Source organism: Hippoglossus stenolepis, chromosome 13 (assembly GCF_022539355.2).
Source record: "Hippoglossus stenolepis isolate QCI-W04-F060 chromosome 13, HSTE1.2, whole genome shotgun sequence".
In the NCBI taxonomy this organism is placed as follows: domain Eukaryota; kingdom Metazoa; phylum Chordata; class Actinopteri; order Pleuronectiformes; family Pleuronectidae; genus Hippoglossus; species Hippoglossus stenolepis.
Genome location: NC_061495.1, coordinates 21789075 through 21802013, shown reverse-complemented (window position 1 = coordinate 21802013; position 12939 = coordinate 21789075). Strand labels below are relative to the sequence as shown.

The following is a 12939-nucleotide window of genomic DNA, read 5'->3' as shown; positions in this document are numbered from 1 at the left end:
CTGCTAGTAAAACACGTTTTTGAACACATTATTCAAATTTATTGATGCTAAAAAATTAAATGTTAATCAAATATGGCACTTTGTCTCATCGAAATTAAAGTTTATCTTTGGGTGTTGGCAAAATAAGGACCCAAATGCAGATTCACTCGAGGACAGATCCATAAAAACAGGTTGTGAGCATGGAAAGGCAGAGTTCTCCAAACACAGAGGCCCAAAGGCAATGTTAAAAAACAATTGGTCAAAAACCAGGGCTAACACGAGGAAAAAAACTGGAATGCTGACAATGATCTGACAAGACAAACTGGCATCGGGGTAATGGAAACACAGGGATTAAATACACAAACAGAGCAATAGCTTTAGTTTTTTGTGTGTTTTGAGCTCTGCATCACTTCCTCCTCTGTGACATTGAAAAATACCAAATTATTGTATTTGCCCTAATCTTTTTTGTTTCATTGGTCCAGGTAATGGGGAAGGAGAAACCCTGGGCTCTGGTCTCAGAGGAGGGGGTCGACCAAAGTTTACTTGATAAACTCAGGGACGTGTTGAAGCAACACTTTCAAATCATCTCCAGAAGAGAGTTTCTACAAAACCCTCAGCTGCATGGCCCTAAAATCCAGGCCCTGTTTGTATGGAGCCTCAGGCCTGCAGCTGAGGTGGTATCCAATGGAGGGGCAGGCACTGACCACCTGGATGTACCATTAATCACCAGTCGAGGGGTGAAGGTGACCAACACTCCTGGTGCGGTCAGCAACTCCACTGCTGATATGGCCATGGCTCTACTTCTGGCATCCGCACGCAGGATTGTTGAGAGTAAGGTCAAATGTTCCATGTCCTATTGTCCAATACCAAGACCTGCTTAAACTTGTTCTTCAGACAAATTATGTGAGAGAGTAAATGATTATTTAATCAAAGAGACATTCTGCTCATATTCAGGTTAATCATTTTAACTTGTATTATTATTCTGATGTTCAGATAACACATCACTTTCCTCAGACTGTCCTTTGCTGCTGCTCCAACGTTCAGCCTCTGTCAGAAACACTATTAGCTCCTGTCTCTTTAAGGGCCTCCTCCTGATATAGCTTAGTCTGCTCTGGCACATGTAGGAAACGTGTGCCTCTACTTGGCTTTGTTAGCGGGTGAGTCAGACCACTCACTTAGCAGGCATTAGTATATATATTATTTTCTGTGGTGCATTAGATCATTCATATCCAGGACAAAAGCAGTGGCATACATTCAAAGATGCAGAGGCAGTGGTAGTACAGTCGTTTCATGAAGACATACTAGGAATCTGTACAAAATAAATGAACAAAATATGAGATGTTAGTTGTTGTTTTTTACTCATAGGTCTTAAAACAGCTGAAGATAACATTTTACCCAGAAGCCTGAGAGGAGTTGAAGTCACAGGATCCACTCTGGGAATCGTGGGAATGGGCGAGATCGGTTACAAAATAGCTCAGAGAAGCAAAGGATTTGACATGAAGATCCTGTATCATAACCGGACCCGAAGGTAAAAGTCCACTTCTCAGTGTAAACTTACATACAATCTATTCTCAAGAACAAAGTGAAGGGTGTTCTTAAGATGTATAGGAATATAATAGCTCTTAATACATTGTGGTTTATCATGCAGACTAAAAAAGACACAATGTCTACAACTACCTGTTATATCTGTAACAGAATGTAACAATGAGGAATTACATTCACAAAAGAGCAGGAAGTGTGACTCCCAATTTTCGTGAAAATTCCTACAGTTGTTCTGGTGTGATCTGGCTCCTAGGTAAACAATCAGAAAGGGGTTAAAACATGGTGGAGGTAATGAAGAATTGCATTAAAGCGATGAACCAGTGTGACAATGTCTCGGCTCATTCTTGCTCACTTTACTAATGTTCAGGAGTGCAGAAGCTGAGCGGGCGGTGGGAGCGACTTACTGCCGGAGGCTGGACGACCTGCTGACGAGGGCAGATTTTGTCGTGCTCGCCATCTCCCTGACACCCGACACGACGGGCCTCATCAGCCACAGAGAGCTGTCACTCATGAAACCAGAAGCAACACTGGTCAACATCAGCAGAGGTGGCGACTACGGGCCGGCTCTACTAAGATCCCAAATAAAGAGCGCTGAATTGCGTGTGCATTACAACAGATTGCACGTTTGGACTGTGATCTACTAAAAATAGTTGCATAAATTAAAAGTTTTTTACACATGCAAACCTTTAGTAGATCAGGCCCTACAGTATGTGTTTTCCCTACAGCTCTTTATGAGAAGATAACACTTGAAAATCGGATCTCTAACCTACAGTAATATGGTTCTTCACATGTCTCAGATCTAGTGGTGGACCAGGACGCTTTAGTCGAAGCTCTCCAGTCTGGAACGATTTGTGCAGCGGCGTTGGACGTGACTCATCCTGAACGTTTACCAAGGTCTCATCTCAGAATCGCTTTGTCGTAAAAGAACATTAAATTAAAAACATGACCCTGAGACGAATGTACCTCGAACAGGAGGCATTCATGAAAAAAAGTTTCATTCATTAAACCATAATGTGATTATTGCTCTACAACGTCCTCATCTTCCCTCAGTTTTTCTTGTTTTGAGTAAAATTCTCAACCTCAGTATCTAATTAAAATATACAAACACTTTTAAATTACAGCCCAAAACCCTAATGATGAATTAATTACATTTACTAACTTCTCCTCCTTAATGTTTTGCAGGGATCATCCTCTCCTGGCCATGCCCAACGTGCTCATCACCCCCCACATTGGTGGGAACACCTGGGCAGCAGTTGACAGCATTGCTCAGACGACGGTTGAAAACGCCCTGCAGGCTGCAGTCACAGGTTCACCTATTCCCAATGAGGTCAAACCAAAAGGAGGAGATGACAATTTTGTTTTAACTAGAGCTGTAGCCAATCAGGAATGTGCCTGGTGGTTGGTTGCTTGGTCTGCGTTAATCCCTCTTGCACCTTTCTAGAGAGCATCATGTAAAACAACTTCACACTCGACTCTAACCTTCCTAAGTTCCTGAGTAATTCACCTGTAACCACACAGTCAACTCCTATCCCTGCTGCAACTGTGTCGAGAGCGGTTCTCTTCCTTTCTGCAAAATGTCTCGAAAAATTGGGTTCAGATATTTTCCAGAGTTTATCTTTCCCGTATGGCGAACATGGCAGGAGATTGTCCGGGTCAGACGGGTTCACAACAACAGGAAAATGTCGGAAAGCAGCTCACTTGAGGCCGTACTAGTGCAATTCCTTGTTGTGTTGTGCCTGGATTCAAATAATAGTCTCTATTTATAAGAAGTGAAGTCATATATGGCATATTGTGATTAAGTCTTTAAAATGAATGTATATATAGGAAATGAGACTGAGAGTTTCCTTTATCAGTGATTTCACTTCTTTAAAAGATGAAACGCTTTAATCTTTTCTTTCATTTGTATTCACCACTCGGCACGTTCCGTGTCATGGTCCACCCTAATCTCTGTAATATACACGATAATCTCACTTACATTAACATAAAGGTATATCAAAGTCATGACTCCTATGTAAATGTAAAACATGGAGGGTTTTCCTGGGAGCTGTGTTTTCATAGAACTGATATGAAATGAGGTTGAAGTGTTTTATTTTGCTTTGGATGATAATAACTGAAAAAAAGAAAATGAAGCCGAGCATTAAAGAACATTCTTAACCGTGAAATAGTTGTTTGACAAATCAATCCCAGCACGAGGTTCAATTATTAGCTCTGTAGATTAAAATTAGAATGATTTTACAGAACAATAAACCAATAAGAAGATGTGTAACAGCAACCCTGTCTCTTAGAAAATGTGTTTACACGAATATTAGACATTTTTCTATCCAATTACATTGTGCTGGAGTGGAACACACTAAATGTCTGGTCGTATGGGGATAAGATCTTTTGAGATATACGTTCCACATACAGACAGACAGAGATACCTGAGTTATCAGACAGATTTCTGTTTTATCTCCCTTCCTCATACTGTGAATATTACATGTGTTATAATTTTAAGAATACTGAGCTACTTCAGAATTATTCCTTATCATTAGTGAGTCTTCCGCAAACAATTCTACAGTATACTGTCACTTTTTTGGTTTGTGTGCTGAACATTGTGCGCAGAGCTTTTCATACACACTCTATGGTGCAGAGTGAAGTTAGAAAACGTTGTGTTCATCCTACCTGGTTTATCGGTAGTGAGGATTCTTCATTAGTGTTCATGTGTGTGGTTTATATATAAGTTGGAATTACTTACTTAGCTGGTAGTATGTTTTCATATATTACATGTCGACTTTTTCAGAGGTCTGTTAGTGACAACTTTTCAAAATAAAAGTTGTGTAATTCAGCTAGATATAAAGCATTTTTATTTTGAAGACAAATTAATAAAAAGAGGAGGCAATTATAAGAATATTGTTGCCATGACAGTGACCAGTACATCTGTGAATGTCTGTGTCAGTCTGATATGATACAAAATATATCATCAAGCTATTAAAATGACCTATCAGGACGAGATACAACTGCTTGTTAATATTGAACGTATTACCTATTTGGGTTAGGGTTAGAAAATGCCTTTTAGTTATTGTAAAAAAGGATTGTACTGTACCTGATATTATGGATGTTCATAGTTGTAAAGTTGCTCTGGAAAACAAAATAATTAAATAGAATTAAAGGTGAAAGAAAAGAGATATATTGCAGATTGGTAAAAAAAAAGATTCTGCTGAGCAAAAGTCTCATTCTCTCTCCTTTTTTTGTGTTTATGGGGTTCCACACTCAAACATGTATTTACAGCATGGATCATTCTGAGAGGCATTTGACTTTGAACTAATGATTGATTTTCCGTATTAATCTACAGACTCAGGGTGGATGGTGGGAGGACAAACCGCAGGACTTTGACTCCAGGGTCGAGGACTTGAGCCTGTGTCCAGTTAGTGTTTAACTTTAAAAGCATTTTATCACAGTTTCAGTAAATAACCACCATGTGTCTCAGGCTTCAAATCTCTGCAGACGTTTTTTGCCTTAAATAAAAAAATACTTGATTGTTCATTTCACAATCTCTGATATTTGTAAAATCAATTTAATCTTATTGCTAAATCCCCTCCATTATTAATAACTGCAACTACAAGTGTGTGGGTGGTTGGAGAGGTTTTAGCACAATTCCTGTGAAACAGTATTTGTGAATAATACACCAAGCAGAACCATCAGCCCCTGGAGCGGTTTTCACATTAACTCTCATTCATCCAAGTAAAACATCGGTCAAAGGTTTGGTTGAAAAGAAAACCCCCATCATCAGCTTCTACCTGATCGTTCTGACAGCAGAGAAGAGTTGAAGCTCCAGCTTTGGTTAGAAAGGTGAGTCTTCCTCATAAAACTAACTTTAATGTCATTTCCTGTGATTTATTTGTATTGATTTTTCCTTTGAACAGAAATATCCATTATCGGAAACTAGTTGGAAATGTTTGATATATTTCTGAATTAAGCGGTTGTGTGGTAACAAAATTCACATTTTTTGCATGTTCAGTTTAGTAAGTAGTTAACTGGAATGACCTTATTAGGAGTGTAAAGGTAAAAACTGTAACTGTGTTCAGCTGCTGCAATAAACATTCAAACGTGAGTTGTTTGAGTGAAATTAACAAAATACATTGTCCTCTCTTTTAAGGAAGGTGATGGAGCAGGAAAAACCATGGGCGCTGATCTCACAGGTCGGGGGTGACTTTGGGTACCTGGAAGAGCTCGCAGACCTCTTGACACAACACTTCCAAATCGTCTGCCAACAAGAGCTTCTAGACAACCCAACTCTCCATGGTCCCAGAATTCAGGTCCTGTTTATATGGAAGTATTTCCCTGCAGCCGAGCATGCGCTGCTCAGATTGCTTCCTTCCCTCAAAGTGGTCGCCAGTGGAGGAGCGGGCACTGACCACCTGGATCTGCCGTTCATCGGCGGTCGAGGGGTGAAAGTGGCCAACACACCAGGTGTGGTTAGCGACGGAACTGCTGATCTTGCCATGGGTCTGCTTCTGGCGTCAGCTCGCAAGATCCTCGAGGGTAAGTTTAAGCAACTGACCAATGTAAGGGTAGTTTGATGGGGGCACGGCTACATCGACGTTATATGTTGTTCTACTTATTCAATACAAATCAAACATAATCTGCAGAACCATACACAAATGATCTGTACGTGCCCTGTCTTGAAACGCTGTGTGCTCAACATCAATAAAAGTAAAACAATAATTAAATTAAAATAACACTGAGCGAGTCGCCCATGATCCTAGAAAAGAACAAATAAGATGTCAGTGTCAAAACATGACCTCTTCAGCTTTCAGATGCTGTAAAACAATTATGAGTCTTGTTACAAATTTCTTAAAAAAATGTCTCACAGATAAAACAATATCTTTATCAGTATCAACAATAAGTTTAATTAGAAACTAGAAAAAATTATTCTACTAGAAAAATGTGCTGTAATATACTGGCCAATCTTTTACGGGGGAAGCAACGCAGTCAACTTTATATTTTCACACCGTCATAATTCTATGTTTTGGTCAAAATTATTTCATCAGAGTTCACGTCATTCGCTTCAAAAACTTTTTTTAATTAAAACAACCCACCAGTCGCAGCTGGTTTCAATATACTGGGGCTTGGTTATTGTATGAAAATGAGGAATAATGCAATTTATAATTACTCGCACACCACTTAAAATAACAGTTGGGTTGTTGGTTTATTAAAATTCATAATTTTACAGTATTTTGTATTAAATGAAAAAACCTGTAAAACCTGAGGGTTATTTTCTGTAAAATGTATCACAGTGTATAATCTCAAGGTGTATTAATGTTAATAATTTGGTTTGCAAAGGTGAAGATGCCATTTTTTTTCCCTCACAGGTCATCACATAGCTATTGACCCAAAGACGGTCCATATGCCGCAAAGCCTGATGGGAGTTGAAGTCACCGGGTCGACTCTGGGGATTATCGGAATGGGAGATATCGGACACAGAATCGCCCAAAGAAGCTGTGGATTTCAAATGAAGATCCTGTATCACAACAGGACCAGAAGGTATTTCGTTATGACGTGATGCATACTGTATATAAAAACACTGTTCCAACACGCTCTACCTATTTTATTCTGTTCAGGAGTGTAGAGGAAGAGCAGGCGGTTAAAGCCAGTTACTGTGAGCGGCTGGACGACCTGCTGCGGTGGTCGGACTTCGTCATGATAGCCGTCAGACTGACCTCGGCCACGGCAGGTCTGATTGGCCGAAGAGAGCTGTCCCTCATGAAGCCCACTGCAACGCTGGTCAACATCAGCAGAGGTTAGAAAGATGCGTTTACTAGATCGTGGTACGGCGGCTGAGACTTCTCACACAACTGCATCAACTGAAAACACAAACTCAAAAGAAACAAGTCTCTACCATCCTAGTATTGATCTAGATTCATGATCATTGGTTAAAAATAACACTGTTCATGTCTCAGGTGAAGTTGTGGACCAGGATGCTTTAGTGGAAGCTCTCCGCTCGGGAACGATTCGGGCTGCGGCTCTAGACGTGACTCATCCAGAACCTTTGCCAAGGTCTCATCTCTCAGAATAGAATCATGTTCGAACTGAAATAATTCTACTAATGGAATCGCTCCCCGCTCAACTCCTCTGCTCTTATCCTGTGCAGGGATCACCCACTCCTCCGCCTGCCCAATGCGCTGATCACCCCCCACATCGGGATCAATACAAACAACACAGCCAGGAGGATTGTGGAGAAGATGGTGGAGAACGCCCTGGCTGCACTGAAAGGATTACCTGTCCCCAATGAAGTCAGGCCACAGTGAACAAGCTTGTTCAGCAGAATCTGTTCATTCTTTCTGAAGAACATTGTCGGCCTCATCATAAAAATCTAATGTGAACATCTAGCAGTGGAACCGAGTCACGTCAAAAGTTCATTTCAAGTGTATTAGTCAAGTAAAATCAAGGTTATTAATAAAGCACATTGGAAATAACCAGAGTTGAACTAAGTACAAGAATAAAATAAAATAATAAAAAAATGTGGGATGTATGGGCTAGTATCATTGTACCTATAGTTAAAATACACAAAATAATAATTTTGACATTTAATTGCTTTGTGTTCCTGAAGCCGTGTTTGATTTTAGATCTTGCAGAATGCTTTGTCCCAGAAAAACAAACCAAAACTTCTCTGTCTTTCTAAGATCATCTGTAATATCCCAACCTCCAAAGATAAATAACTGAATATATCTGCACCATCACAGACATATTAAGTTACTTGATTCAGCAATTGTAACCAAGTGGTGTTCAATAGGGAAATTCTTCTCTCTTTGTCTCTGGGCGGCTGTGGCTGAGGGTAGATCGTCCTATCATAGGATTGTAGGTCGTCCTCCAACCAAAAGGTCGGTGGTTCAATGCCAGTCTCCCCCATCTGCATGCCGAAGTGTCCTTGATGCTGAACACCGAATGGCCCCTCATAGAAAAACCCCTGCCCATAGATGCATTGTATGAATGTGTGAATGGGTGAAAACTGTACTGTAAAGAGGTTTAAATGTGGTCATCAAGATTAGAAAAGCTCTATATAAATACAAACCATTTATCATCTTTAAAACACAAAACAAAAGTATTACTTTGTATATTTATATATTCACGGCTGAAGCAAAATATCAGCCACAGCAGCAGCTCAGAAACAGAGACTGGGTCCGAAATCCCCCACTACCCCCTACTCACTATATAGGGATTCTATATAGGGGACTTTATTATGACTTTATCCGCAAAAGATAAATATTCTTTCAGGCATTTTCTCTGCTACGTCATTGTCCTCAGGATTATGACGTACAACAACAACAACGTCAGCCGCTGGAAAATCCTACAATAACTATATATTATTGCTATAATAATGTTTATTTTATGCTTGGTATTAATACTTTTAGGTAAAAAACATGTTGAATCTTTAAATGTAGAAATAAACTTGTTTGTCTGTGTTAGTGCTGGGATGCGCTGATCTACTCTTATTACATGTTTTACCGCCACGGTTCACAGATTTGTCATTAAAACAAAACTATGCCATCGGCAATGCTGATTTGAAATAGGTCTGTAAAACTGCTGGCAAATGTGAAACTGTCTGTCTTTATCCTCAAGGCTGTGACGTGCTACAATCTAACAGCAAATTCACTATATGGTGAGTATAAAGAGAGAGAGAGAGAGAGAGAGAGAGAGAGAGAGAGAGAGAGAGAGAGAGAGAGAGGGACAGGGGACGTAATAAAAGGTTCAGGGAAAAGAACGTTTTATTGGTTTAATACTGTAAAAATGTATAAAATAAAGTGTGGGACAGGATGAATTAACAGTATTCCCCTCATTCACCCTGACCACCTCCCATGGACGACTTGTGTGCACAACAAAGATCATAAAAATCATCCTCAGTGAACATAATGCAGGTAGAAATAATATTTTCCATCAAAGTTAATGGTCTAAAATTAGAAGTATTTACTGTAAATGGTATTTACAGTTGACCCAGTAGAAAGAACTGTGCTGTTGTTTTTTATTCCCTAAAATATTGTATATTTTGTAAACCACATATTTTCCCAATGCCATTACACTCAGCAAATAAAACGTTGTTGAAATCATTTGACTGAACTACATACACTGGAAATAATATGTGTGATTTACATGGACACTAAGCGCTGTATGTTTCTGCCTCCGAGCGGCTCAGAGTTTATCCGTATGCTGAGATTACGGCGAGAGTTGAAGGTCGTGTTCTGAACGCGTGGCCCTCGCTGCACTGAGCACAAATGAGGCTCTTGAGGCCATGTTTGTGAGTGAATGTGGCAATGAGGACAGACAACAGTAAGGCTGCTGCCACTCACACTGTATCTTTGATCGTATTTTAAAAAGGGCACGCTGTCTGGAAATGAAGGGCACCCTTTCAGCAGGCGGCCGTCCCAGAAGCCCACAAAGCGGCTGACTCTGGCCGGCCGCTTCCCTCAAGGCTGCTCCTATAAACTGTGAAGGTGTCCCTTATGCTGGGAGCTACATTAGTCCATCACAGACGTGACCTCTCTGAAAACCAAAGGTGCCCTTGAGATCTTTTCATTACCCAATGCCTCTGTAGTCCCTTAATCACTAAGAGTTTTTTTTACTTTTAATAAAGGCATATTTGCATGTATCATTTGCATTCAATCGTCCCGTTAGTGAGGGGTTGAAATTACAGGGGGAGGTGGGGAATAAGATATTCATTGTGCACCTCTGTAATTTCAAGACGGCATTTTAACAACCTATATTAGAGGATGTGGCCTATAATGGACACGGCCATTCTGCAGGACAGAGCCAAAGGAGATAATGTACCTGTATCTGACATTATAACATCACACTGCACGAGCTTTTACAGGATCCTGCTCCCCTGCTGACTGTGAAGTGTTGCCATTGTCCTGAAATGAGCCTAAAAGTTGATGTTGACATGTTTCCTTCTTTCAATTTGCAAGAAATATTTAGGATTTTCCACAATAGTGAAATAGATCAAAATAGAATAGGGTAGAATTATTGTCATTGCACAGAGTACAACGGAATTAAGTAGCAATCCTGTCAATGCATTTACACAAACAAGACAACAATTAAAAGGAGTATAAGGAATCCCCAAATATTAGCACTAGACATTCAGAGAGAGCAAACCTCATATCTGGCCATGTCCAAGAAAGAAAAAAATCCTCCACATGACTGCCCGGTTCTAGAAGAAAAGATGAAATGGACTGATTATGTAAAGGATTTATTTGTACCAGTATCTGCTCTGGAGAAAAATACAGTTATACAGAAAAATAAAATATACCAACTAGTAAGTTTTCAATTTAACAACAATTAAACCTTTTAACAAAAGTTGTGGAACAAATAGTTGATGAATAAATATCATAAATATCAGATTAATAAATAAAGAAAACATTTAAAAATACCATTGTAAAGAGCTATCTGATGTTATGAGACGTATTCGTTTTGCACAAAGACAATGAGTGACAAATGACCCATAAACACAGTGGACCAGGTTCAACCCTCATCTGACTCACCTGTCCCTTCCTGCACATCTCCCATCATTCCCTCAGACAGAAACGTACAAACAACACTGACCTGAAATATGAACTATGTTATTTATCTGCCTTTAAAAGAAATATATACATATTCATCTCCACACTGCAGCAGCGGAGCCTTGTTCGACCTCTTATTCCATTCCTATTTATAATGCATCTCTTTTGATAACTGCTGATGGCGTACCATACATTTCCATATACTTAGCAGACTGCTCGGTTCACTAATGGTCTTGTCTTGAATCTGCAGACATACTGTACACTTGGACCAGAAATTCTAAAGGATTTCATTTGCAATTCCCCACTTCTGAACCCCTGCTGAGCTGACACAGTTTCTCCGTTTCGCTAATGAAAAGGGGAAAGGAATAAAGACCTACAGGGATTTGAAATTCTAACAGGATCTCAGGACAGTGTGTGAACATATCAGAGGATCCAAAAGTTGTCTTTTGTAAACCTAATTAGTTTAAACCGTCGCTTTAAATCTATTATATCAAATCACAAAGCAAAAGGTGATTCAAATGATAAAATAATATATAATAATGTATTCATCAGTAGTTATTAAAAGATGTCATATTCAACGTCTTGTAGCCTATCTCTCTCCCTAATCATGAATTACTGTGTGGTAATTATAGGATCTCTTATTTCTGCTAATAAGACTATTTATAGTGTTGAATGTGCCAATCATTTTCACAGAATAAAGCTCCAGTCTATTCATTAGTACAGCGGGGCACATTTGATCCATCTGTGAATTTATTTTTTCCAAGATTTTTATCCTCCAGTGAGAACGACATCAAAGACTCCAGTTGGACATGGAGGGACTTTCAAAGATCGCAGAAAAATCCAATATGGAGTGATTATTAACGATTGAAATATATTTAGATTTCAAAAGAGGACATTTTACATTGAGTAAATAGTAGATGAAGGGATTTATTTGCAATATGTGGGGGGTTGTGCAGCATGTCCACATCTTGGAGACTTAATGACGGCTGGGAATGAAGACACACGCAGTCAAATCTAGAGACGGGATATAAATCTGTTTCTGAGTCTGAATCCTTTTACTTCTTTTATTAGACGCTTTCACTCTTATCTTGTTTGCTGCTGCCATTCAGACTTTCAGACACAAACATCAGGTGGGAAAGGTTCCTCAGACCACGGTCAGGATTTAGTCCGACCAAAGAGAGGTGGTCTGGGTCTGAATCAAACTGAACCATGAGGACGTACGTGCGCTCCCTAAATAACAATGCGAATCCAAAACTAACCAGATCAAATGGAAACAATGGAACAAACAGAAGAAGCTCGGTTCAGACTTTCAGGTGCAAAAAAACGTCCTTATAAGTAGGTTGTCAGTCAAAAAAGTATTTCTATTTTAACAGCATAACAACAAAACAAATTGGAGTTTGTGTACTGTCATGACCGACTCAAAAACCACGACAAAAATAACTTAAAGTGAGAGAAGGAAACAAAATAAAACTTTTATTTGAACTAAATCAAACAACTAGAATAAACTAAAGGAATGCTGTTTCTGTCAGTGAATCAGGACTGTTAGCATGAATGTGAAAGTGTGGTGGGCTGTGCTGGATGGTAAAATCAATGTCTACATTTTAAGATAAGATTAGTTAAGATAAAAAAATCCTTCTGATCCCACAACGGGGAAATTCCCTTGTTATAGCAACAGACAAGTCAGAAAGATGTAGAAAAGAGAATACAAATATAAAAGAAGAATACAAAATAAAACATCTAATTAAAAATAAAATAAATATAGATTAGTATTTGTATTCAATATTTTGTATGGGAAAATATTGTTACAGAGAAGTGCAGTGGTACAGGATGATTGCATGAGAATGTAAAACTGTATTCGTTCATTGGCATAAGGTGATATTGAGACAAA

General features: G+C 39.2%; 2 protein-coding genes across 2 annotated transcripts; both read left to right on the top strand.

Moving 5' to 3' along the window:
- The first annotated feature begins 464 nt into the window (after positions 1–464).
- LOC118120318 (probable 2-ketogluconate reductase) lies at positions 465–2962 on the top strand. The gene is made up of 5 exons (XM_047342692.1): positions 465–810; positions 1345–1507; positions 1889–2067; positions 2319–2415; positions 2704–2962. Exons 1-5 carry the CDS (start codon positions 465–467, stop codon positions 2960–2962), a joined length of 1044 nt encoding a protein of 347 aa, XP_047198648.1.
- A 2701-nt stretch (positions 2963–5663) lies between these two features.
- LOC118120304 (probable 2-ketogluconate reductase) lies at positions 5664–7808 on the top strand. The gene is made up of 5 exons (XM_035175105.2): positions 5664–6042; positions 6873–7044; positions 7122–7300; positions 7461–7557; positions 7652–7808. The coding sequence occupies exons 1-5, from the start codon at positions 5664–5666 to the stop codon at positions 7806–7808; spliced, it is 984 nt and encodes a 327-aa protein (XP_035030996.2).
- The last annotated feature ends 5131 nt before the right edge of the window (positions 7809–12939 follow it).

Bases quoted from the DNA above. Each gene is read 5' to 3' on its own strand.
- LOC118120318 (XM_047342692.1), top strand. From the start codon at position 465: ATGGGGAAGGAGAAACCCTGGGCTCTGGTCTCAGAGGAGGGGGTCGAC. The intron at 811-1,344 runs GTAAGGTCAAAT...TTTTACTCATAG, and splicing joins CGCACGCAGGATTGTTGAGA to GTCTTAAAACAGCTGAAGAT. The intron at 1,508-1,888 runs GTAAAAGTCCAC...ACTAATGTTCAG, and splicing joins TATCATAACCGGACCCGAAG to GAGTGCAGAAGCTGAGCGGG.
- LOC118120304 (XM_035175105.2), top strand. From the start codon at position 5,664: ATGGAGCAGGAAAAACCATGGGCGCTGATCTCACAGGTCGGGGGTGAC. The intron at 6,043-6,872 runs GTAAGTTTAAGC...TTTCCCTCACAG, and splicing joins AGCTCGCAAGATCCTCGAGG to GTCATCACATAGCTATTGAC. The intron at 7,301-7,460 runs GTTAGAAAGATG...TTCATGTCTCAG, and splicing joins GCTGGTCAACATCAGCAGAG to GTGAAGTTGTGGACCAGGAT.